The sequence below is a fragment of the Oncorhynchus gorbuscha genome, linkage group LG02 (assembly GCF_021184085.1).
Source record: "Oncorhynchus gorbuscha isolate QuinsamMale2020 ecotype Even-year linkage group LG02, OgorEven_v1.0, whole genome shotgun sequence".
NCBI classification, from domain to species: domain Eukaryota; kingdom Metazoa; phylum Chordata; class Actinopteri; order Salmoniformes; family Salmonidae; genus Oncorhynchus; species Oncorhynchus gorbuscha.
In genome coordinates, this window is record NC_060174.1 from 103422422 (window position 1) to 103449696 (window position 27275).

At 43.7% G+C, this 27275-nt stretch overlaps 1 protein-coding gene across 1 annotated transcript in view; it reads right to left on the reverse strand.

The window, feature by feature from the left end:
* Positions 1-17407: 17407 nt before the first annotated feature.
* The window catches only part of LOC124014556 (glutamate receptor 1-like), a 124157-nt gene continuing 114289 nt past the window's right edge, over positions 17408-27275 (reverse strand). The window contains exons 14-16 of the mRNA XM_046329697.1: positions 27119-27233; positions 24506-24640; positions 17408-19643 (exon numbers count right to left, since the gene is read on the reverse strand). Of these exons, the coding sequence (XP_046185653.1) occupies positions 19497-19643; positions 24506-24640; positions 27119-27233 (397 nt within the window). The 3' untranslated portion in view covers positions 17408-19496. The remainder of the gene's footprint in view (positions 19644-24505; positions 24641-27118; positions 27234-27275) is intronic.

The window sequence follows — 27275 nt, forward strand, 5'->3', positions numbered from 1 at the left end:
CGGTGCGTGTGCATAGCCCGGTGCAGTACATTGCAGCGCCTCGTATCGGCCGGGCTAGAGTGGGCATCGAGCCAAGGTGCCATGAAGCCGGCTCAGCGCATCTTGTATCCAGTGTGCCTCCTCGGGCCGGGGTGCATGGCACCAGCCCTACGCATGGTGTCCCCGGTTTGCCAGCACAGCCCAGTGCCGGCGATTCCACCTCGCCGCACTAGCCTGGCTACGTGGAGCATTCAGCCAGGTAAGGTTGGGCAGGCTCAGTGTTTGAGACCTCCAGTGCGCCTTCACGTTCCGGTCTATCCGGTGCCACCTCCACACACCAGCCCTCCGGTGGCAGCCCCCCGCACCAGGCTGTCTCTCCGTCTCCTTCCTACAGGTGCTCCCGCTTGTCCAGTGCTGCCAGTCTTCCTCCTGCCCAGCGCTGTCAGAGTCTCCCATCTGTCCTGAGCTGCCAGAGTCTCCTGTCTGTCCTGAGCTGCCAGAGTCTCCCGTCTGTCCTTAAGCCCACGAAACTGGTCTGTGAAATTCTTGATATGTTAATCAAGCTGAGACTCCATGTCATCAGATAGGACCTGGTGTGTCTCTGCTACTCTGTCATAGCCTCTCCTTATCAAGCTGAGACTCCATGTCATCAGATAGGACCTGGTGTGTCTCTGCTACTCTGTCATAGCCTCTCTTTATCAAGCTGAGACTCCATGTCATCAGATAAGACCTGGTGTGTCTCTGCTACTCTGTCATAGCCTCTCTTTATCAAGCTGAGACTCCATGTCATCAGATAAGACCTGGTGTGTCTCTGCTACTCTGTCATAGCCTCTCTTTATCAAGCTGAGACTCCATGTCATCAGATAGGACCTGGTGTGTCTCTGCTACTCTGTCATAGCCTCTCTTTATCAAGCTGAGACTCCATGTCATCAGATAGGACCTGGTGTGTCTCTGCTACTCTGTCATAGCCTCTCTTTATCAAGCTGAGACTCCATGTCATCAGATAGGACCTGGTGTGTCTCTGCTACTCTGTCATAGCCTCTCTTTATCAAGCTGAGACTCCATGTCATCAGATAGGACCTGGTGTGTCTCTGCTACTCTGTCATAGCCTCTCTTTATCAAGCTGAGACTCCATGTCATCAGATAGGACCTGGTGTGTCTCTGCTACTCTGTCATAGCCTCTCTTTCACACAGATACATGTTAATAGTCTTTTTTGTTAATGTACCTCTTCAGTGTCATTCAGTCTATTTGTTCATCCCTTGCTGCTGTTCAAATGGACTTCATCCCTTCTCTCATTTCCTTGGCTGCTCTCCAGAGCCTGTTTTATGTTTGTATACACGGGGCATGATGATGTCTGCTCTGTAACAATGAAAATACACTATATTGAGGCATGACACATTGCAAAAATATTATGCATATTATGCGTAAAACTGACCAACTGTAATCATAATTTGAATGTGGCAATTGGCTCAACTTTACCCCATGGCCATTGGCAAACCTTTTGCCTATGTTAGTCCACACAGCTACAAGGATGCACTTTCATGTAAAACTTGTAGTGTATTTGAGGTTTAAAAACTCCACTTTGAAATTTCAGACTTTTCCCCTACGAAAAATGTATCAACCCCTAACAAAATGTCAATGTATTATAATCCACAAATTAATTGAAATGTGCTGTTGCTGCAGGATTATTTTTAAAACTGGCTCAAATTAAGATCCTACATCTGTACAAGTAGAATGATAAGGGAGGGACAACATACTATATTACTGTGACCATATTGTAGCTTATAGAGACTCCAACTGATGTATAAAACACTCTTAAATTGATCTACTTTGGTTTAAGTAAAAGCATCCTGAATCCAATAACACAATAAATTAATTAGACTAGGTGAAAATCTGTTTTATGGACCTAACTTTACTTACCACTTTTCCCATGTGATTTCTTCCTTTAGCTTCCATTAAATTAGGACCTTTTCCTAAATATCTGGTCACATGATTAAGTTTGTGTATGGTTTCCTAGAAACAAGGGGTGGCTCAATTAACCCTTTGGTTCAACTTTCCCCACTCTCCCTTTATGGTTTTGGAAACATTTGGAACATAAACTTCAACTTTCACATCAGCGATAAATACTTTTTCAAATGCAAAAGATACACTGACTGTATGCAGTTTTAGCACAGTTGCCTACGGCTATGTTTTGAATACCATATCTTCCTCCCCAGTTGGGTTCCAATGGAAACGTGTGAGCAAGGTGGGAGGGATTGTGGTACTGTATGTCGCCTACTGAAGGCTTGAGTTCTTCCAAAACACAATCGGGTGGATCTAAATCAGCATACAGTAACGTTATCTTTTGTATTTGAAAAAGTATTTATCGCTGATGTGAAAGTTGAGTTCCTATTGTTTACAAAAACTGTACCACAAGTGATGATTATTAACGTTTCTAAATGTCAAACCAGAGTGTCGAGATTGTAGTTAAAATAAAATAAATAAAAAAATAATGCCATTTAGCAGACGCTTTTATCCAAAGCGACTTACAGTCATGTGTGCATACATTCTACGTATGGGTGGTCCCGGGGATCGAACCCACTACCCTGGCGTTACAAGCGCCATGCTCTACCAACTGAGCTACAGAAGGACCAAGTACCAAGTAGTTCACATTGAGCCAGCTGTGGTCCATACTTTCAAATCAAAATCAAATCAAATTTTATTGGTCACATACTCATGGTGAGCAGATGTTATTGTGAGGGAAGCAAAATGCTTAAACTTCTTGATCCGACAGCGCAGCAGCATCGAACAGGTAATATCTAACAATTCCACAACAAAACCTAATACACATAATCTAGTAAAGGAAGGGGACAAGAATATATAAGTATAAAATATATGGATGAGCAGTGACAGAGCGGCTAAGATGCAATAGGTAGTAAAGAATAGATAGTGAAGGATACAGTATACAGTGTATACATATGAGATGAGTAAAGCGAGATATGTAAACACACTTGAAGTGGCATTACTGAAGTGACTAGTGTTCCATTTATTAAAGTGGTCAATGATATCAAGTCTGTAGGTAGGCAGCCGCCTCTCTGTGCTAGTGGTGGCTGTTTAACAATGTGATGGCCTTGTGATAGAAGCTGTTCTTTAATCTCTCTGTCCCAGTTTTGATGCACCTGTACTGACCTCACCTTCTGGATGGAAGCGGGGTGAACAGGCAGTGGCTCGAGTGGTTATTGTCCTTGATGATCTTCTTTTGCCTTCTTGTGACATTGGGTGTTGTAGGTGTCCAGGAGGGCAGGTAGTTTGCCCCCAGTGATGTGTTGCGGTTGTGGGCGGTGCAGTTGCCGTACCAGGCGGTGATACAGCCCGGCAGTATGCTCTCAATTGTGCACCTGTAAAAGTTAGTGAGGGTTTTCGTGGACAAGCCACATTTTTTTCAGCCTCCTGAGCTTGAAGAGGCGCTGTTGTGTCTTCTTCACCACACTGTTTGTGTGTATGGACCATTTAAATTTGTCAGTGATATGTACACTGAGGAACTTAAAACTTTCCACCTTCTCTACTGCTGTCCATTTCATATGGGTGAGGGGTGCTCCCTTTGCTGTTTCCTGAAGTCCACAATCATCTCTTTTCTTTTGCTGTCATTGAGTGAGAGGTTATTTTCCTGACACCACAATCCGAGGGCCCTCACCTCCTCCCTGTCTCATCGTTGTTGGTAATCAAGCCTACCACTGTAGTGTCGTCTGCAAACTTGATGATTTAGTTGGAGGTGTGCATGGCCATGCAGTCGTGGGTGAAAAGGGAGTACAGGAGGGGGCTGAGAACACACCTTTGTGGGACCCCAGTGTTGAGGATCAGCCGGAGTGGAGATGTTATTTCCTACCTTCACCACCTGGGGGCGGCCCATCAGGAAGTCCAGGACCCAGTTGCACAGGGCGGGATCGAGACCCAGGGTCTCAAGTTTAATGATGGGTTTGGAGAGTACAATGGTTTTGAATGCTGAGCTGTAGCCATTGAACAGCATTCTTACATACGTATTCCTCTTGTCCAGATGGGATGGGGCAGTGTGCAGTGTGATAGTGATCTTGAAGCATGTGGAAACAGCAGACTGGGATAGGGATTGATTGAATATGTCCGTAAACACACCAGCCAGCTGGTCTGCGCATGCTATGAGGACACGGCTAGGGATGTCGTCTGGGCCGACAGCCTTGCGAGGGTAAACACATTTAAATGTTTTACTCACATCGGCCACGGAGAAAGAGATCCCACAGTCTTTGGTAGCAGGCCGCGTCGGTGCACTGCATTGTCCTGAAAGCAAGCAAAGAAGTTGTTTAATTTGTCTGGAAGCAAGACGTTGATGTCTACGACGGGAACCCAAGAGTGATGGCTGTATGCCCCATTGGGTTCTGGAGAGCTACACTGTGGCTGTATGCCCCGTTGGGTTCTGGAGAGCTACACTGTGGCTGTATGAACATTGGGTTCTGGAGAGCTACACTGTGGCTGTATGCCCCATTGGGTTCTGGAGAGCTACACTGTGACTATATGCCCCATTGGGTTCTGGAGAGCTACACTGTGACTATATACCCCATTGGGTTCTGGAGAGCTACATTGTGACTATATGCCCCATTGGGTTCTGGAGAGCTACACTGTGGCTATATGCCCCATTGGGTTCTGGAGAGCTACACTGTGACTATATGCCCCATTGGGTTCTGGAGAGCTACACTGTGGCTGTATGAACATTGGGTTCTGGAGAGGTATACTGTGGATGTATGAACATTGGGTTCTGGAGAGCTACACTGTGGCTATATGCCCCATTGGGTTCTGGAGAGCTACACTGTGGCTGTACGAACATTGGGTTCTGGAGAGCTACACTGTGGCTGTATGCCCCATTGGGTTCTGGAGAGCTACACTGTGGCTGTATGAACATTGGGTTCTGGAGAGCTACACTGTGGCTATATGCCCCATTGGGTTCTGCAGTACACTAGAGCCAACACCATCTAATAGAAATACAGTGCACAAACATCCTGTAACGAAATATGTCACAAATAAATCACACCTCATAACAGTATGGGATCACAATGCTAAATAAAGTATCCGCTTTAGTCAGCCAACCATGTCTTTGTCCTTCAGCGAAAGTAAATGTTCAATTCAGTTCCATAATGCCAAAATTCAATTGATCCAGATGGGAGAAATTAAACAAAGGATTGATTTTACCTGTTCAGTGTAATAATCCAAAGGAATTAGTCCACAGAGCAGAACCCCAAAATATATAAGTAGGCTATAGAAATAGAAATTGCCTTCCAAAACGGTGATACTCAGAGGTCAGAAGAATTCCACAAAAGGAAACTTCTCTTCATGCTCAATAAAATTCAGAGAAGAATTCTCACTTGTACGGCAGGAGAAAATCAAGGCCTTCAAACTAACAAATTGCATGGTCACAAACATTTCTTATCTACTCATGTGGTCAAAATGGCCATTACCAAACACAGCTACTGCACTGCCTATATCACAGGGCTGTTGCGGTCCTGGATGGTCAAATCGCTTCTGATTTTCATCCTCTCCTTCTAATCAGGGATTGATTCAGACATGAGTACACCAGGAGAGTGCAATTAACTACCAGATAGAAGCAAGTAACGGAAGTGTTTATGTCCGAGGCCCCCCGAGTGGCTTAGCAGTCTAAGGCACTGCCGGCCATGACCGGGAGTCCCATAGGGCCGCACAAAATTGTCCCAGTGATTGGTAATTGGTAAAGGGAGGGTTTGGCCGGGGGCTTTCCTTGGCTCATCGCGCTCTAGTGGCTCCTGGTGGCGGGCCGGGTGCCTGCAAGCTGACTTCATTCATCAGTGAACAGTGTTTTTTCCGACACTTTGGTACGGCTGGCTTCCGCGGTTAAGCAGGCAGGTGTTAAAGAAGCAGCGCGGCTTGGCAGGTCTTGTTTCGGGGAGGATGCATGACTTGACCTTCGCCTTCCCGAGCCCATTGGGGAGTTGCAGTGATGAGACAAGATCATTACTACCAATTGGATATTACAAAATTGGGGAGTAAAACGTGTTAAAGTATTAATTTTTTTATTGAAAAAAAAGAATAAGTGTTTCTGCGGGACCAGAATTGAACGGCCCTGCTATATCACCTCAAACCTGGGATGAGTTCATTTCGCTTCAACGTTTGCCACGTTGCATGACGGTTTGTACTGAACGACACGTTCCCCAAAACGTTCTTCTTCAAAACGTTCGAAAAGACTTTGAGATACCTTTGCTCCATTTGGTGAATGTGGCGGAGTGTGGCTTGAAACTATGAGAGACGTATTTAAAGGGCAGGGTGCACAAACCAGACCCATTACATCTCCCTCAATGGCCACACCTCAACTGCAGTTATACAGGGTGTCTCCCAGGGCTCTGTGCTGGGTCCCTTACTCTTCATCATCTACATCCTCCCCCATGGTCAGATCCTCCGTCACTTCAACCTTGACTTCCACTGCTATCCCGATGACATACAGATCTACCTCGGCACCAAATCCCTCCTCAACCCACCTCTGACCCACATTGAATCTTGCATCTCTACAATAAAAACTTGGATGAATACAACTTCCTCAAGCTCAACAGTGATAAAACAGAACTCCTCCTCATAGGCACCAAATCCACCCTCACCAAAGCTGGCAACCCCACCCTCACCATTGACAACACCACTGTCTCTCTCTCCCTCCATGCACAGAACTCGCTACTCTACAGGACTGTTTTGCTAGCTATGACTGGAATATGTTCCGGGATTCATCCAATGGCATTGAGGAGTATACCACCTCAGTCACCGGCTTCATCAATAAGTGTATCGACGACGTCATCCCCACAGAGACCGTACGTACATATCCCAACCAGAAGCCATGGATTACAGGCAACATCTGCACTGAGCTAAAGGCTGTCGCTTTCAAGGAGTGGGACACTAATCCGGACGTTTATAAGAAATCCTGCACTCAGATGAACCATCAAACAGACAAAGCGTCAATACAGGATTAAATCCTACTACACCGACTCTGAAGCTCGTCGGATGTGGCAGGGCTTGCAATATATTACGGACTACAAAGGGAAACCATGCCGCAAGCTGCCCAGTGAAGTGAGCCTACCAGACGAGCTAAATGCCTTTTATGCTTGCTTTGAGGCAAGTAACACTGACCGAGTATGTAATATCAACATGTTTCAAGCAAACCACAATAGTCCCTGTGCCCAAGAAAGTGAAGGTAACCTGCCTAAATGACTACCGCCATGTAGCACTCACATCGGTAGCCATGAAGTTCTTTGAAAGGCTGGCCATGGCTCACATCAACACCATCCTCCGGGAAACTCTAGACCCACTCCAATTTGCATAGCGCCCCAACAGATTCACAGATGATGCAATGTCAATCACACTCCACACTGTCCTTTCCCACCTGCACAAAAGGAACACCTACTGTATGTGAGGATGCTGTTCATTAACTACAGCTCAGCGTTCAACACCATAGTGCCCACAAAGCTCATCAATAACCTAAGGACCCTGGGACTACACACCTCCCTCTGCAACTGGACCCTGGATTTCCTGACAGGCCGCCCCCAGGTGGTGAGGGTAGGCAACAACACATCCGCCATGCTGATCCTCAACACTGGGGCCCCTCAGTGGTGTGTGCTTATTCCCTTCCTGTATTCCCTGTTCACCCACGACTGCATGGCCAGGCACGACTCAAACACCATCATTAAGTTTGCTGATGACACAACAGTGGTAGGCCTGATCACCGACAACGATGAGACAGCACATAGAGAGTAGGTCAGCGACCTGGCAGTGTGGTGCCAGGACAATAACCTCTCCCTTAATGTGAACAGCTGACAGCTGATCGTGGACTACAGGAAAAGGAGGGTTGAACACGCCCCCATTCACATCGACAGGGGCTGTAGTGAAGCTGGTAGAGAGTTTCAAGCTCCCTGGTGTCAACATCACCAACAAACTATCATGGTCCAAACACACCAAGGCAGTTGTGAAGAGGGCACGACAGCATCTTTTCCCCCTCAGGAGAAGATTTGGCATGGCTCCCCAGATCCTCAAAAAGTTCTACAGCTGCACCATCTAGAGCATCTTGACTGATTGCATCACCGCCTGGTATGGCAACTGCTTGGCATCCGGCCATAAGGTATTCCGTTTATTTAGTAAATATTTCCTTAACTCTATTTCTTGAAGTGCGTTGTTGGTTAAGGACTTGTAAGTAAGGATTTGACGGTAAGGTTGCATTTGGTGCATGTGACAAATACAATTAGATTTGATTTGGTCCTGGACTCCACGCTCTCTATTGACCACCACATAAGACAGACTGTCAAATCCTCATTCTTCCACCTCCGCAACATTGCCAAAGTAAAGCCCCACCTTGACTAAGCCTACCCTTAAGCCCCCTCCCTTCCAGTGACAAGCCGGGGATGTGACAGAGAGAGATCGTTGGCAAACCAGGCCGAAGACCCCTTAGAGACACCAAAACTCCTTAGCCGGCCTACAAGAATGGAATGGTCTACCGTATCGAAAACTTGTCCGAGTCAGTAAAGATAGCAGCACAACAGTGCTTGGAGTCAAGGGCAGTGGTGACATCATCGTTTACAAACATGATAGCTGTACTTTTAGTTTATGGTTGACGACAGCTTGTTGGCCAAAACATGTGAATGCATTCAACTGGTATTTATGACTTTACATTTGGTAATTACCACTTTCCCACTTGGTTACGAAAGCAGCATAAGAATTGACTATGGGCCTCCTTCCCAATTGGTTATGAATGGAGCATAAGAATTGACTATGGGCGTGGCTACGGAGCCCAATGACTATATACACTCAAGGAACCATGGAACCTTGTAGGTTACAGTGTGTATTAAGGCCACCTGTGTTACAAAACTGCTGCTACTATATACCATAATGGGGCGGCAGCTAGCCTAGTGGTTAAAGCACTGGGCCAGTAACTGAAAGGTTGCTGGATCAAATCCCCGAACTGACAAAGTAAAAATCTGTCTCTCTGCCCTTTGAACAAGGCAGCTAAACCCACTGTTCCTAGGCTGTCATTGTAAATAAGAATTTGGTCTTAACTGACTTGCCTAATTAAAAATACCATTTAAAATTAGGAATCATGACATGCTGTGTATCTAATCTGAGGTGTTCTGACGTGAGGTCAATGAAAAATATTTAATGTTAGACCTAGTGCATTAGATGACACCAGTCTATCTGTAATGCACATTGGTTGATCCCGTAGCCATGGATACAGGCGCTTCTTCACACTGGCAGGTAGATATGAATCTGGGTGAATCTACAATACTGATGATGAAGTGCGTTATCAGCGTTCATCTTCTGAAACATCTTGGGAGGGTCAATATATCTCCTATGGTTTCATTTGAAACCCTTCCATTTTTGTCTATTTCTCCCTCAGATGTGATGAGGCTATTTTAGAAACCTTTTCATAATGTAGTGCAGCAATACAGACAGTGTAGCCGGTACGTACGTTATCTGTGTGCAGAGACACTGCAGGCTCATTGAATTATATTTAGTAGCATTTATTTTCTCTCCACAGAGTGGAGTAGATAGACAATACCCTATCTAGTAAGCCTAAGAAACACTGACATGCAGGAAACTAAACTATTTACAGTTAAGAGGTTGCATTTGATTATTATTCTTAAAAATAAAAGAAAAAGCAACCTTTATTTAACTAGGCAAGTCAGTTAATTAAGAACAAATTCTTGCTTACAATGACGGCCTACCGGGGAACAGTGGGTTAACTGCCTCGTTCAGGGGCAGAACAACAGATTACCTTGTCAGTTCAAGGATTCAATCCAGCAACCTTTTGGTTACTGGCACAACGCTCTAACCACTAGGCTACCTGCCCCCTTCCCTATACTCTAACCACTAGGCTACCTGCCCCCCCCTCACACTCTAACCACTAGACTACCTGCCCCCCCACACTCTAACCACTAGGCTACCTGCCACCCCCCTACACTCTAACCACTAGGCTACCTGCCGCCCCTACACTCTAACCACTAGGCTACCTGCCACCCCTACACTCTAACCACTAGGCTACCTGCCGCCCCTACACTCTAACAACTAGGCTACCTGCCCCCCTCACACTCTAACCACTAGACTACCTGCCCCCCACACTCTAACCACTAGGCTACCTGCCACCCCCTACACTCTAACCACTAGGCTACCTGCCGCCCCTACACTGTAACCACTAGGCTACCTGCCACCCCTACACTCTAACCACTAGGCTACCTGCCGCCCCTACACTGTAACCACTAGGCTACCTGCCACCCCTACACTGTAACCACTAGGCTACCTGCCACCCCTACACTCTAACCACTAGGCTACCTGCCACCCCTACACTCTAACCACTAGGCTACCTACCGCTCCTACACTCTAACCACTAGGCTACCTGCCACCCCTACACTCTAACCACTAGGCTACCTGCCGCCCATACACTCTAACCACAAGGCTACCTGCCCCCCCACACTCTAACCACTAGGCTACCTGCCACCCCCCTACACTCTAACCACTAGGCTACCTGCCGCCCCTACACTGTAACCACTAGGCTACCTGCCACCCCTACACTCTAACCACTAGGCTACCTGCCACCCCTACACTCTAACCACTAGGCTACCTGCCGCCCCTACACTCTAACCACTAGGCTACCTGCAGCCCCTACACTCTAACCACTAGGCTACCTGCCGCCCATACACTCTAACCAATAGGCTACCTGCAGCCCCTACAATCTAACCACTAGGCTACCTGCAGCCCCTACACTCTAACCACTAGGCTACCTGCCGCCCCAGAGAGACTACTTTTTAGATACTATAAATGGTGATGATTTCACTAATGAACCAAGGAATGAAGCAACATCCTCACTCAATAGAGAACTCGTGATAATAATACAATCTAAATTAGCAGACAATCTAATTAAAATATTTAAGTGCCAAGAGCAGATTGAACCAGTGACTTAGCCCTGTGACACAACAAGACTTTTAATGAGGTAACTATGTAATGTAATGAGCCGATAATTCATAATTAGGGGCTTCTTAACTAATTGCCAGCTCCTTTTTAGTGTCTCTCCACCTGATGCTAGTGCAGGGATTAATGATGTGTTACGCTCTATGATGCCCACAGTTCACAAAAAAAAAGAACAAAGGTCAGCCATTTTTTTTGAGGCATATGGCAAATTTGTTTATTTATTTTGTTTCAAGAGTAAAAACTCTCACACAGAAAACAGAACAGAAAGAACCAAACACCGAGAGAGAAATTCTAAAACAGCCTGCCTGTCACGGATTTTTCCGGGAACTTTCATCACGCACACCTGTCCTCCATTCCCACAGATTAGTATGTTTACTGTATATATGTGCCCTTTGATTTCCGTGGTCTTGTCTATTATTGTTACAATTGTCCGTTGGTGCGTGTGAGTACCTGTGCTGTGTGTTTTGGGCTTTCGTGCCCTTGCGGATTGTGCAGATGATTACGGGTCTCGACCCGTGTGGTATCATTGTGCAAATGATTACGGGTCTCGACCCGTGTGGTATCATTGTGCAAATGATTACGGGTCTCGACCCGTGTGGTATCATTGTGCAGATGATTACGGGTCTCGACCCGTGTGGTATCATTGTGCAAATGATTACGGGTCTCGAACCGTGTTGTATCATTGTGCAAATGATTACGGGTCTCGTCCCGTGTTGTATCATTGTGCAAATGATTACGGGTCTCGACCCGTGTGGTATCATTGTGCAGATGATTACGGGTCTCGAACCGTGTTGTATCATTGTGCAAATGATTACGGGTCTCGTCCCGTGTTGTATCATTGTGCAAATGATTACGGGTCTCGACCCGTGTGGTATCATTGTGCAGATGATTACGGGTCTTGACCCGTGTGGTATCATTGTGCAGCTGATTACGGGTCTTGACCCGTGTGGTATCATTGTGCAGATGATTACGGGTCTCGACCCGTGTGGTATCATTGTGCAGATGATTACGGGTCTTGACCCATGTGGTATCATTGTGCAGATGATTACGGGTCTTGACCCGTGTGGTATCATTGTGCAGATGATTACGGGTCTTGACCCGTGTGGTATCATTGTGCAGATGATTACGGGTCTCGACCCGTGTGGTATCATTGTGCGTGTGTGTATTTATTTGAGGTACTCCTCACTCTTCTGTTTGGGTTTCAAACCTGTGTTTTTGTACACGTGTCTGTTTGATCTTCGTCCCCGTGCCTTTACACGGCACGCCGTAATTTGGCCTGAATAAAAAACCTTATTACGCATTCCTGCGCCTGTCTCCTGAATCATTCATACCAGCGTGACACTGACAAAGGGGCTCTTCGGCTATCCCCATAGCAGAATCCCTTTTGGTTCCAGGGAGAACCCTTTTGGGTCCAATGTAGAACCCTCTGTGGAAAGGGTTCCCAAAAGGGGAGCCCAAAAGGGCTGGAACCAAAACAGGTTCCTCAAAGGGTTCTCCTATGGGGACAACTGAAGAACCCGTCTAGATTCTAGGTAGCCCTAAGATTGCATTGTGACTCTGAACCCTTTTCTCTCATTTTAAAACCATAAGAATCCCTCAGGATATTTCCTGTGTTTGGTATTTATTGTGAACAATGGGGAAGAATGGGGTACCTTTCTTTTTTAAACGTTCAGCGTCCCTACGTCAAGGGAAATCTAGTATTCTTTCTAACAATGATATATAAATACATTTCAGGATGTTGTGTATCCCTGGAAATAATCAGAATTTATAAAAACATAACATTTTTGAAAACATAGCTTGTCTAAAGAAAAAGTAGTCTCTTGGAAGCCTCCTTAGAGGGATGCAAACTCAATATTAGGAAGGTGTCCTTAATATTTTGTACACTCAGTGTAGATATCTCTGTTATATATCTTACCGTTCCATTTCTTTCCCAGTTTTCTGGGACAGGGTTGATGTTTCGATGTGCCAATTCCTAGGTAAGATCTTTGGATTTGAGGCTACTAATCCCGTGAAACTGGCCAGCAAAATATGTTTAACAAGCTGAGACTCCATGTCATCAGATAGGACCTGGTGTGTCTCTGCTACTCTGTCATAGCCTCTCTTTATCAAGCTGAGACTCCATGTCATCAGATAAGACCTGGTGTCTCTGTTACTCTGCTAACCTCTCTTTATCAAGCTGAGACTCTGTCATAGCCTCTCTTTATCAAGCTGAGACTCCATGTCATCAGATAAGACCTGGTGTGTCTCTGCTACTCTGTCATAACCTCTCTTTATCAAGCTGAGACTCCATGTCATCAGATAAGACCTGGTGTGTCTCTGCTACTCTGTCATAACCTCTCTTTATCAAGCTGAGACTCCATGTCATCAGATAAGACCTGGTGTGTCTCTGCTACTCTGTCATAACCTCTCTTTATCAAGCTGAGACTCCATGTCATCAGATAAGACCTGGTGTGTCTCTGCTACTCTGTCATAACCTCTCTTTATCAAGCTGAGACTCCATGTCATCAGATAAGACCTGGTGTGTCTCTGCTACTCTGTCATAGCCTCTCTTTATCAAGCTGAGACTCCAGGTCATCAGATAAGACCCGGTGTGTCTCTGTTACTCTGTCATAGCATCTCTTTATCAAGCTGAGACTCCATGTCATCAGATAAGACCTGGTGTCTCTGTTACTCTGTCATAACCTCTCTTTATCAAGCTGAGACTCCATGTCATCAGATAAGACCTGGTGTGTCTCTGCTACTCTGTCATAACCTCTCTTTATCAAGCTGAGACTCTATGTCATCAGATAAGACCTGGTGTCTCTGCTACTCTGTCAAAACCTGGTGAAAATCAGCTTTTTGGACCTGACTTACTACTTTTCATGTAGTTTCTTCCCTCAGAGAGACTCCATAAAATGATGACCTCTTGCTAAATATTTGGTCACATGATTATTTTTGTTAATGGTTTCCTAGAAACGAGGGTTGGTTCAACTAACCCCTTTGTCCCCTAACCCCACTCTGGTTCAACAGCAAGACTCACAGCATGTGAAAAGAAGACCATGAGGATACTGTATCTATTGCAGTGAAAGGTGGTTGTGGGGCAGGGATGAATACCTAGCCAAACACTCTACGCATCACGCCAATAGGGTTAACCCACCCGGTGGGAATTGTAAAGTGGCTCATACAGGCGGAAATCAAAGGAGGGAAATGAGGAGAAAAGAGTCACGACAAAGTTTTACTCTACGAAGTAATGGATCCACTTGATAACTCCCAATACAAGAGACTCCATCAAGGCATGATTTGTGAACATTCTAAAAGGCAATCTTCAAACAATTATCCTTCTTCAGTTCACGGATTTAATGACACAGTAGAAATAAACACAAGGGGAGCCTCTCTTTCTCTCTGTCTCTCCATCTCCCCGGGACTATTCTCACTCCTTCGTCTCACCATCCTATTCTCTCCAGACCAAGCAGAGCGCTGAATAAGAAAAAAAGAGAACCAGAGCACGTGGTTACAAAAGTTTGGAATTTATTGAGATCACTGTTACTCAACAAAGTTCTCTCCCCACCTATTGAAATCCAAATTGTCCATTAGTCTTTTTCCGAAAGATATCGCTTGAGACAGAGGTGAACACACAAAGACATAAGGTAGATTTTCTCTTGCACCTCGAGAAGTAAATTAAACAAAGTAGTGCCAGATCAAAATATTATTTAAAAGGACAATATAAATGTAATCTCACTATAAACGCACAAAATATATTGGACTGAGAAAAGCTTGGAACAAAACTATCTGCACCTGTTCAACTGAATGGAACATCATTTCAACACCAGGTCTCTTACATTACATTTCTCACCATACAAATGTGGATATTATTATTATTATTATATATTTTTTTAAACAAATTGATTAAAGTACAGTAGAAAACCAAAATAAGTTTTAGTTGTGTGACACTGTGCTATGCCAAAGAGGATAACAAATAGGGAGAAAATGAATAGAAGACGAATGACCCTCTGAGTCGTACAGTAACATATTGGGTGTTGGGATAGTGACATACAATGGATGGCTGCTCAACAGACCATGAGATGCTGTCCCTCACAGTACAATAACACGTTACAGTACAAATACCACCGTACAGTGTACATTTTAAGCGTGTTCTTGTGCTTGTACTGTCTTTGTACTGTAGATCTAAAAAAAAGTTGTGAAATTGTACAGTTGTCTTAAATCATATGCCTTTTTTGTTTTGTTTTTCAGAAACACCATCCACATGTCCACATGAAGATAGGTAGCTGAGGTTAGGTCATTGGTAGGTTAGGTGATGTAGGTTAGGTGATGTAGGTTAGGTGATGTAGGTTAGGTAGCTGAGGTTAGGTGATGTAGGTTAGGTGATGTAGGTTAGGTGATGTAGGTTAGGTGATGTAGGTTAGGTGATGTAGGTTAGGTAGCTGAGGTTAGGTGATGTAGGTTAGGTCATTGGTAGGTTAGGTGATGTAGGTTAGGTGATGTAGGTTAGGTGATGTAGGTTAGGTAGCTGAGGTTAGGTGATGTAGGTTAGGTCATTGGTAGGTTAGGTCATTGGTAGGTTAGGTCATTGGTAGGTTAGGTCATTGGTAGGTTAGGTCATTGGTAGGTTAGGTCATTGGTAGGTTAACAAGCCTGAATCATCAGTGGATTTGTAGAGTAAAATGAAAATGGCACACCCTAATTTGTGGGCTAATTGTGTCATCCTCTCATACCATCTCATTTCCAACGCTAAAGCCACTCGATTAGTCATCTCATTCATGTCCTGTATTTCTCAATCCCAGCCCCCTTCCCCTGCAGGAGGCCTTTTTGCCTTTTGGTAGGCCATCATTGTAAATAAGAATTTGTTCTTAACTTGCCTAGTTAAATAAAGGTTTAAAAAAAAAAAAAAAAAAAATCAAAGATTTTATACCACTAGATGTTCTAGTGCCATTGGAACATGTTCCTATCTTTATCAATGACTCATACGCCATCTCTGAGATATTAATGGACACATGCGGAATGAAACAGCAGGTAGAAATGATATTGTCTGTTCTATCTGTACTCTGTTAAATCCTTTAAATCCTCACTTGGTAGAGCATGGCGCTTGCAACGCCAGGGTTGTGGGTTCGATTCCCACTGCGGACCAGTATGAAAAACAGTACAAAAATGCACTCACTACTGTAAGGATAAGAGTATGTGCTAAATGACTCACTACTGTAGTATCTCTGAATAAGGACGTCTGCTAAATGACTCACTACTGTAGTGACTCTGGATCAGAGAGTCTGTTAAATGACTCACTACTGTAGTGGCTCTGGATCAGAGAGTCTGTTAAATGACTCACTACTGTAGTGACTCTGGATCAGAGAGTCTGTTAAATGACTCACTACTGTAGTGGCTCTGGATCAGAGAGTCTGCTAAATGACTCACTACTGTAGTGGCTCTGGATCAGAGAGTCTGTTAAATGACTCACTACTGTAGTGACTCTGGATCAGAGAGTCTGCTAAATGACTCACTACTGTAGTGGCTCTGGATCAGAGAGTCTGTTAAATGAATCACTACTGTAGTGGATCAGAGAGTCTGCTAAATGACTCACTACTGTAGTGGTCCTGGATCAGAGAGTCTGTTAAATGAATCACTACTGTAGTGGATCAGAGAGTCTGCTAAATGACTCACTACTGTAGTGGTCCTGGATCAGAGAGTCTGTTAAATGACTCACTACTGTAGTGGCTCTGGATCAGAGAGTCTGCTAAATGACTCACTACTGTAGTGGATCAGAGAGTCTGCTAAATGACTCACTACTGTAGTGGTCCTGGATCAGAGAGTCTGTTAAATGACTCACTACTGTAGTGGCTCTGGATCAGAGAGTCTGTTAAATGACTCACTACTGTAGTGGATCAGAGAGTGTTAAATGACTCACTACTGTAGTGGTCCTGGATCAGAGAGTCTGTTAAATGACTCACTACTGTAGTGGCTCTGGATCAGAGAGTCTGTTAAATGACTCACTACTGTAGTGGCTCTGGATCAGAGAGTCTGTTAAATGATTCACTACTGTAGTGGCTCTGGATCAGAGAGTCTGTTAAATGACTCACTACTGTAGTGGCTCTGGATCAGAGAGTCTGTTAAATGACTCACTACTGTAGTGGCTCTGGATAAGAGTGTCTGTTAAATGACTCACTCCTCTAAATGGTAATGACCTACAAACTGGTGGTTTATAACATATTTACACAACAAGGGAACACAGTAGTAATTTCAAAATGTAAATTAATTCTCCATGTCAGGTGTTGGGCAGGAAATATATATATATATATATATATATATATATATATATTTCCTGCCCAACACCTGACATGGATAATTAATTTACATTTTGAAATTACTACTGTGTTCCCTTGTTGTGTAAATATGTTATAAACCACCAGATTTCCTCTCTAATTATATATATATATATATATATATATATATATATATTAGAGAGGAAATCTGTAAGTCGGACTGAAATTGCAATGCAGTGACGTTGACCAAGTGGCTCATGTGAGAAACATTACAGAAATCATCCATTCCTATGTGATGTGTGAAAACATTCAGCAGTAGTTTTATTCAACATACTGTATGCACCTATAGATAGGTTGAAAGTCAAATGTTTTGGAATTGGACATTTTTGTGTCACAAGAAACAAAATCACTGTTCAGTATAAGGCAAAATGATTGACACCCTTGATACAGCTAAGCATTAATGACAGTATAATATACATTATTGAAATGCTGAGCTATATTGTTTACTCAAAAGGTCATACCCCTAAAACATGCTAAACTCATGACTTTGGCGAATGATCTTTGACCCTCTAACTTTCACACAAATCATTATTCACGATTCATTCAGGATTATCTGTAATCATGGTAACATCCACATGAATGTAAAAGTGTTTAGAAATATATTCTATACTTATTTCTAATTTAAAAAATGACACCAAAATGACACAATACATTATTTACCATTCATTTATATTGGGCCAAAAATAATTTAAAACACAACCAAAACAAACTGCAAATGCATCCAACAAGTTTGTAGAGTCACAAGCTTGATGTAGTCATTGCGTGCCGGGAATATGGAACTAAATACTACGCTTTTTACTACTTTATTTATAAGAATCTTCCCTTTTCTGAGGAAAAAAGTAGTTAATTTATCAAACAGAATCTCTTTCTCCAAGATATTAGTGTAAAATAATATAATTTCCTCATTATTTTTGTTGCATACAATATAGCTTAGTATTTGAATTCTTTATTTGATACATTATTGCTCATCTTTATCAAGGGGTTCAATTATTTCAGGCTCCACTGTAGCTGTTCATGACTGTTAATGATAGTAGTAGACAAGAAAAAATGAATTTGCGACCAGAAAAACTGACATAGTGCAAAAAGTGTCACTATTAATTGGGTTGGGGAAGAACTTCTCTTTTTCTTTTCTTTTTGATACACAAAAGTATGTCATCTATTAAAGTCCAAGACGGCCATCTTTATTGCAGCAGAAAAGATCCAAATATACCGTCTCTTTACAAAAGTGATTTTGTTAGAAACAACTATCTTCAGAGTGAGCAGTCAGTGAATCCTATTGGCCGTAGTCAGTGAATCCTATTGGCTGCAGTCAGTGAATCCTATTGGCTGTAGACAGTGAATCCTATTGGCTGTAGTCAGTGAATCCTATTGGCTGTAGTCAGTGAATCCTATTGGCTGCAGTCAGTGAATCCTATTGGCTGTAGTCAGTGAATCCTATTGGCAGTAGCCAGTGAATCCTATTGGCAGCAGTCAGTGAATCCTATTGGCTGTAGTCAGTGAATCTTATTGGCTGTAGTCAGTGAATCCTATTGGCTGTAGTCAGTGAATCCTATTGGCTGTAGTCAGTGAATCCTATTGGCAGCAGTCAGTGAATCCTATTGGCAGCAGTCAGTGAATCCTATTGGCTGTAGTCAGTGAATCCTATTGGCTGTAGTCAGTGAATCCTATTGGCTGTAGTCAGTGAATCCTATTGGCTGTAGTCAGTGAATCCTATTGGCAGCAGTCAGTGAATCCTATTGGCTGCAGTCAGTGAATCCTATTGGCTGTAGTCAGTGAATCCTATTGGCAGTAGTCAGTGAATCCTATTGGCAGCAGTCAGTGAATCCTATTGGCAGCAGTCAGTGAATCCTATTGGCTGTAGTCAGTGAATCCTATTGGCTGTAGTCAGTGAATCCTATTGGCTGTAGTCAGTGAATCCTATTGGCTGTAGTCAGTGAATCCTATTGGCTGTAGTCAGTGAATCCTATTGGCTGCAGTCAGTGAATCCTATTGGCTGTAGTCAGTGAATCCTATTGGCTGTAGTCAGTGAATCCTATTGGCAGTAGTCAGTGAATCCTATTGGCTGTAGTCAGTGAATCCTATTGGCTGTAGTCAGTGAATCCTATTGGCTGTAGTCAGTGAATCCTATTGGCAGCAGTCAGTGAATCCTATTGGCAGTAGTCAGTGAATCCTATTGGCCTCCTCTTTTCCATTTCTCTTTTTGGTGGGGTCTGTGCAGAGGAAGGACTGCCCCATCACATGCCCGCGGCCTGGCTCATGCAGGGGAGAGTCTGTGACGCTTTGGGGAAGTCATGGGCGACCACTCGTCCATTCTCGCCCCCGCTCCCTGTCCTGGTCATGCGGTTCAGGGTGGAACTCAGCATGGCTGCATCGATGATTTGCTGCATGGGATAACACAAAGAGTTACACAACAACAATACATGATAGTCACCCATTAATTTTACTGAACTCCACTGAGTTAATCCACTGAACTCTACTGAGTTAATCTACTGAACACTATCGAGTTAATCTACTGAACACTATCGAGTTAATCTACTGAACACTATCGAGTTAATCCACTGAACTCTACTGAGTTAATCTACTGAACACTATCGAGTTAATCTACTGAACACTATCGAGTTAATCTACTGAACACTATCGAGTTAATCTACTGAACTCTACTGAGTTAATCTACTGAACACTATCGAGTTAATCTACTGAACTCCACTGAGTTAATCCACTGAACTCTACTGAGTTAATCTACTGAACACTATCGAGTTAATCTACTGAACACTATCGAGTTAATCTACTGAACACTATCGAGTTAATCTACTGAACACTATCGAGTTAATCTACTGAACACTATCGAGTTAATCTACTGAACACTATCGAGTTAATCTACTGAACACTATCGAGTTAATCTACTGAACACTATCGAGTTAATCTACTGAACACTATCGAGTTAATTTACAGAGTTAATCTACTATACAGAGTTAATTTACTGAACTCTACCGAGTTAATCTACTGAACTCTACCGAGTTAATCTACTGAACTCTACCGAGTTAATCTATCGAACTCTACCAAGTGAATATACTGAACTCTACTGAGTTAATCTACTGAACTCTACTGAGTTAATCTGCTGAATTTTACTGAGTTAATCTACTAAACTCTCCTGAGATAATAACCAAAAATGTACTTGAAACAGCCATTAAGTCATTATTGGTTCAGTTACTTGGTATAAAACAGGAATTTGCAAACAGACAATCCTGACTTCTGTGCTATGAGTCACGCAATGTATTTTCTTCCTCGGTAAACTCTTGTGAAAGATGACACTCGTTCGCTCTGCTCATTTCTCTCTGGTTATCTCACAGTGGAGAGCCAATAAGTGTACCATGCAAAATATGAGACCGAACCCCCGTAACAATAACGCAAGCAGAACCGTGCGGCACTAGCTCCCAGCCTACTCTCTTGTGCATTAGCTTAACATAATGAAACACCCGTAGGCTTGAAACTGGAGCTAATGATCTGGATGTTGGCTTGTACATCCTCAGTGTATAAATGATTTAAATCAAGTACACTTCAATAGATCCCGAGGATTATGCTCTTCGGCTGATGCAGACTAATTGGTCTACTCACAGCAGCGATATGTGGCTGAGATACTTTAAACACAGGACTTATGTGCTTCCACTGTCGACATGACATGTAAACATTGTCAACAAAATGGCTGTTTATGATGGAGCTAAACGTGTACTGTACAGCTGGGATGTATTCTAAACACATTAACATATCATCAGGACATTAAATCACTTCTGTTGCACATATGCAAAGAAAGTCCCTGGTTTCATGTCTAATTGCAATCGACTGATATTTGGACATTCATTTTTTTGAAAATGTATCATAAATAAATAGATACATTGAAAAAGAAATATTAAGCATTAATTTCATGAGGTTAATGAGAAGTTGCAAATGAAAGTCATACACAAATCGTAACTAATTATCTGATAAGATGAAAAGATACACACAACTTTGATCTAAATAGGAACTTATTGTATAGTGACGCATGATCACATGCATCTGGCAGCTAGTATGCCATTGTTTTCAATCAAACCCACGTCATCAAAGATGGAGATGACAAACAAAAGCCAGGGGTCTTTACACCTCAGACGATACAGTACCCAACAGAATAATAAATACTGTATAACTAAGACGTAGTGTGACATATTCTTCTTACACACATAACTCATCTGTGCCCCCTCCCGGGGCGGCAGGGTAGCCTAGTGGTTAGAGCGTTGGACTAGTAACCGAAAGGTTGCAAGTTCGTAGTTTGACAAGGTACAAATCTGTCGTTCTGCCCCTGAACAGGCAGTTAACCCACTGTTCCTAGGCCGTCATTGAAAATAAGAATTTGTTCTTAATTAACTGACTTGCCTAGTAAAATAAAGGTAAAATAAAATAAAAATCTAGTAGCTGTAGGGTCAATAGCTGAACAAATGGACCCTTCATTGAAACAGCTCTGTGCCTGACAAAGTGCTTTAGTCTTCTGTCCGATGGTTCAGGGGGATGACCAGTATTTCTGTAGTTCAGGGGATTTAACAGTATCTCTGTAGTTCAGGGGATTTAACAGTAGCTCTGTAGTTCAGGGGATTTAACAGTAGCTCTGTAGTTCAGGGGATTTAACAGTAGCTCTGTAGTTCAGGGGTTTTGTCACGGTCATCACCGGATTGAGACCAAGGTGCAGCGTGGTGGGCGTACATTTTCTTTTATTTGTAATGTCGCCAACAAAAACAAGAAATAACAAAAACGACCGTGAAGCTTACAAAGGATATAGTGCCCCTAACAAAGACAACTACCCACACTGAAAGGAGGGAAAAAGGGCTACCTAAGTATGATTCCCAATCAGAGACAACGATATACAGCTGTCCTGATTGACAACCATACCCAACCAAAACAAAGAAATACCAAAACATAGAAAATAGAACATAGAATGCCCACCCAAATCACCTGACCAAACCAAAATAGAGACATAAAAAGCTCTCATAAGGTCAGGGCATGACAGTCCCCCCCCCCCCCCAAAGGATGAGGACTCCGGCTGCAAAACCTGAACCTATAGGGGAGGGTCTGGGTGGGCATCTATCTGCGGTGGCGGCTCTGGTGCGGGACGTAGACCCTGCTCCACCTCTGGCTCACCCCACTTTGGTAGCGCGGACTAGGGACCCTCGTTGCTGGCCCCGGAATGGGGACCCTCGCTGTGGGCTCCGGACTGGGGACCCTCGCTTTGGGCCCCGGACTGGGTACCCTCGCTTCGGGCCCTGGACTGGGCAACCTCGTTGGATGCTCGGGACTGGAGTCCATCGCTGGAGGCTTCGGACTGGAGGCCGTCGCTGGAGGCTCCGGACTGGAGGCCGTCGCTGGAGGCTCCGGACTGGAGGCCGTCGTTGGAGGCTTCGTGCATGACTCCTCACTGGAGGCTTCATGCCATGGATCATCACTGGAGGCTTCTTGTCATGGATCATCACTGGAGGCTTCGTGCCATGGATCATCACTGGAGGCTTCGTGCCATGGACATTCACTGGAGGCCTCGTGCCATGGATCATCACTGGAGGCTTCTTGCCATGGATCATCACTGGAGGCTTAGTTCTGGGCGCAGGCACAGGACTCACCAGGCTGGAGAGACATACAGGAGGCTTTGTCCTTGGCAGAGGCACCGGATACACTGGGCCGTGGAGGCGCTCTGGAGTTCTCGAGCTTAGAGCCTGCACAACCCGTCTTGGCTGGGTGGTTATCGTCGCCCTGCAAATGTGGGGCGCTGGCAGAGGACGCACTGGGCTGTGCAGACGTACCGGAGACACAGTGTGCAGAGCTGGCACAGGATATCCTGGGGCGAAGAGACGCGCTGGAGACCAGGCACGCCGAGCCGGCACCATCGGTCCTGGCTGGATGCTCACCCTAGCCCGGCAGATGCGGGGAGTTGGGATGTAGCGCACCGGGCTGTGAATGCGCACTGGAGACACCGTGCTCCACCGCATAATGCCTGACCAGTACGACGCTCGCCACGGTAAGCACGGGGAGTTGGCTCAGGTCTCCAACCTGACTCAGTCAAACTCTCCGTGTGCCTCCCCCAAAATGTTGCTAGCTGTGTTCCCTCATAACGCTGGGCCCCTTTACCAGCTGCCTTCGCCTTCTTCTCTGCTTCTACCTGCTCCTACGGCAGGTGATCCTTTCCGTCATTGATCTCCTCCCACATCCAGGATCCCTTGCCATTCAAAATGTCCTCCCACGTCCATTCCTCCTTACCACGCTGCTTGGTCCTTTGATGGTGGGAAGTTCTGTCACACCCATCGAATGAACTAGACCAAAGCGCAGCGTGGTGAGTGTACATGTTCCTTTTATTGAGAAATGATGCAGACAAAAACAATAAACAATACAAAACAACCGTGAAGCTTACGGGCTACGTGCCACAAACAAAGTGAACTTCCCACAAAGACAGGTGGGGAAAAAGGGCTACGTAAGTATGGTTCCCAATCAGAGACAAGGATAGACAGCTGTCCCTGATTGAGAACCCTACCCGGCCAAAACATAGAAATACCAAAACATAGAAAATAGAACATAGAATGCCCACCCAAATCACACCCTAACCAAACCAAAATGGAGACCACCATAAGTTGCAAATCAATTCATTAAAAATCCTACAATGTGATTTTCTGGATTTTTTTTCTCATTTTGTCTGTCATAGTTGAAGTGTACCTATGATGAAAATTACAGGCCTCTCTCATCTTTTTAAGTGGGAGAACTTGCACAATTGGTGGCTGACTAAATACTTTTTTTGCCCCACTGTATATTATAGAGCCTTCGTCATTGCTTCAAAGTTAAAATAATATAAAAAATAATAATTAAGAGGGTGCTTATATTTGTTTTAGTTCACACATGTACAGATGTAGGATCTTAATTTGAACCAATTTGCTACAGATTATAATGAATGGACTTTTCTTGTAAGGGTTGATACATTTTATGTTAGGAGAAATCAAATCAGATTTTTTTATGTGTAACTTACAAACTTTAGAAGCCTTTTCAAATCTTGATTACACTAGCTTGCATTTCCTGCTGTGCAGGAAAATTCTCATCAACAAAAGAGAGATCAAATTAAGAACCTACATCTGTACAAGTGTGTTAAATAATTAATAAGAACATATTTTTTCCCCACAACTCCCCCTGAGACACATTTGGAGAGTCGGGGTCGCGGCCTGCCGTCCTCCACTTAACTAACCTTCATCCTCCTCGACTCGATCCTGGACTTGTAACAGAACTCGACCAAGGCCACGAGCATGGCCAGCCCCAGCCCTCCAATCAGGATGTAGAACACCCCAGCCACATTGCTGAGGCTCAGAGCGCTGGTCTTGTCCTACAGACACAAAGACACAGGGTGAGACGCACTGGACCATGTCCAAGAGACACACCACACTAGGATAAAGATAGTGTAATTAACCATTCAACTACTGGTCTCTATAGGATAAAGATAGTGTAATTAACCATTCAACTACTGGTCTCTATAGGATAAAGATAGTGTAATTAACCATTCAACTACTGGTCTCTATAGGATAAAGATAGTGTAATTAACCATTCAACTACTGGTCTCTATAGGATAAAGATAGTGTAATTAACCATTCAACTACTGGTCTCTATAGGATAAAGATAGTGTAATTAACCATTCAACTACTGGTCTCTATAGGATAAAGATAGTGTAATTAACCATTCAACTACTGGTCTCTATAGGATAAAGATAGTGTAATTAACCATTCAACTACTGGTCTCACTACTGTCCTAGCGAATTTACACGACACATACTGGTAAGTGTACCTTAATGATAAATCAACAGGTCATTGTATATCTCCTAGAGAGGTCCTGACATATCTTTCTAATTTAACTGAGTACTATCAACAACATACTTGATACAGTACATATCTAAGCCTGACAGAAACATGCAGAGTCATGCACATGTAACAGGTTTTGGGTGAATATATCTTTAGAAAGTAGCTGACTAATGTGCACTTACAGCTAACACGTGTCTTTTATACCAGACATAATGTCCAGTCATTCAAAATCAAATATGCATTAAAACACTTACATTAATTCCATTCTATATCGTTTCGCTGTTTTTTTTGTTGTGTTGTTGATCATTTACTAAACCATGAAGTCCCTTGAGATGAGAATCTCTTTTTCAAGGGAGAGCGTTTCACACTATCAGAATGCTATGTAGTTGGTGTTGTGCATTCTAAAACATTCCCAAGACTGAATTTTTTATAGAGTTGAACCATGCAAGAGGGAAAGGTCAACTTTTATTTTAGGTTTACGTCATAGGGTAGGGGTATCTTTATAAAATATAATTAGATTTTTAAGCAAATGCACCGGATAAGGGAAGGGCAATTGATTCGACAAGCCGTGGTTGCCGTGACATCACAAGAGGGGCTGCGCACATCTGTGACATGCGTAGTCTTGGTTTGGTGGCAGATTGGCCGTGTCTTGGGTCTCAACCAATAGCATGCACACTGTCTAAAGACAGAGACAAGGAAAACAGCACTAAAGGAGAGGAGATCCCAGTTCTGGAGGAGGTCTTGTATAAAGGGCCTTTCTCTCCACGCTGTCATTTACCCGTGTCTCTTCATTTGACTTTGAAAGTTAAAATCACAAATACATCTAAATTCTATTCATTCAGAAAACTGTGAATACTTTGCCTGTAGATGTCTGTAGAATATCCCAGACACAGGGAACAAAAGGGTATTATCACTGACAGTAACTGTGTTATTCCTACACTATACAGTTTCAATTGTTATCCTTGTAATTGGTTCATCATCATTAGCTACACACATTTTGGAGAATAGAATACAACCCTAGGTCTACTTTTTTGGTTTAGACGAAACAAGCATTTACCAAGATCTAATTACGGGCCACTGACTCATCCATAGCATGTGAGGACACAGCAATTATCACTAATCACTAAAGGTGTCTGAGTTCCAGGGCTGACATGAATCACAGTTATAAGGACACCAGTTTGTGTAAATGGCAGATTGGAGAGAAAGAGTGCTGAGTGCTAGGGAGGGGGGGGGGGGACGAGGGACCGTACAGAACTGCTAATACTCAATCTTGGTGTTAAGTATAGGACCAACACATGGACTGACCTTTCTCCCGGAGTCCTTGCTTCCACACTCTCCCTTATCGTACCACCATTTGTTCTTTAGTTTGTCTAAGATGGCTTGCTCATTGAGTTTCAACACCGCTAGGTTTACGGGGATTCTTCAACCAGGAAATGACATAAATAACATCACCCATGTTATCTTATGTTATTCAGTACATAGTAAACAGACACCCATTATTATGTCTAGATATGTTCTACGTACATGTCTAGACAGATAAAAACAAAAACAAGAAAAAAAAACACAAATCACAACTTGAAACTGTCACTGCCAAAGTGATATGCATTAATACTCCATCTAGCTTTGTGTCCTTTTTCCCTACTGCAAGATGTGTATTACTATATCACTTTGGGTAACCGGCAAAATGTAAACACTCGGATATGCAAACCTGTCAATTATTGTTGCTTTAACAAGACAGTACTTGAGAAAACATACAGGAAACTCTGCAAATTTTTTTTTTGTTGGGGGGGGGGCGATTGCTAATGCTACTAATTTGAAAGGAAACGGCACGTTTTTTGAATTCCTCATACGATATAGTTGTAATCTTACACCAACTAACGTCAACAAGGACGAAGGGGGATTTGTGGTATTGCAGCCGATGTGTTTTTTTTTTTTTTTTTTTTAAGGTTGGTTGCCGGTTACCCCCCATCGTCGTGGTTACCCACTAGGTTTCTCATACTGGGGCTGACCTTGGAGTCACCTCCTCCGCTGCCGCACTCCCCCTTGTCGTACCACCATTTGTTTTTCAATTTGTCCAACAGGCCCTGCTCGTTCAGTTTTAACACTGCCAAGTTTACTGGGTTTCTTGAAATGATAATAGAATAATACTGGTCAGCATTTATGGAG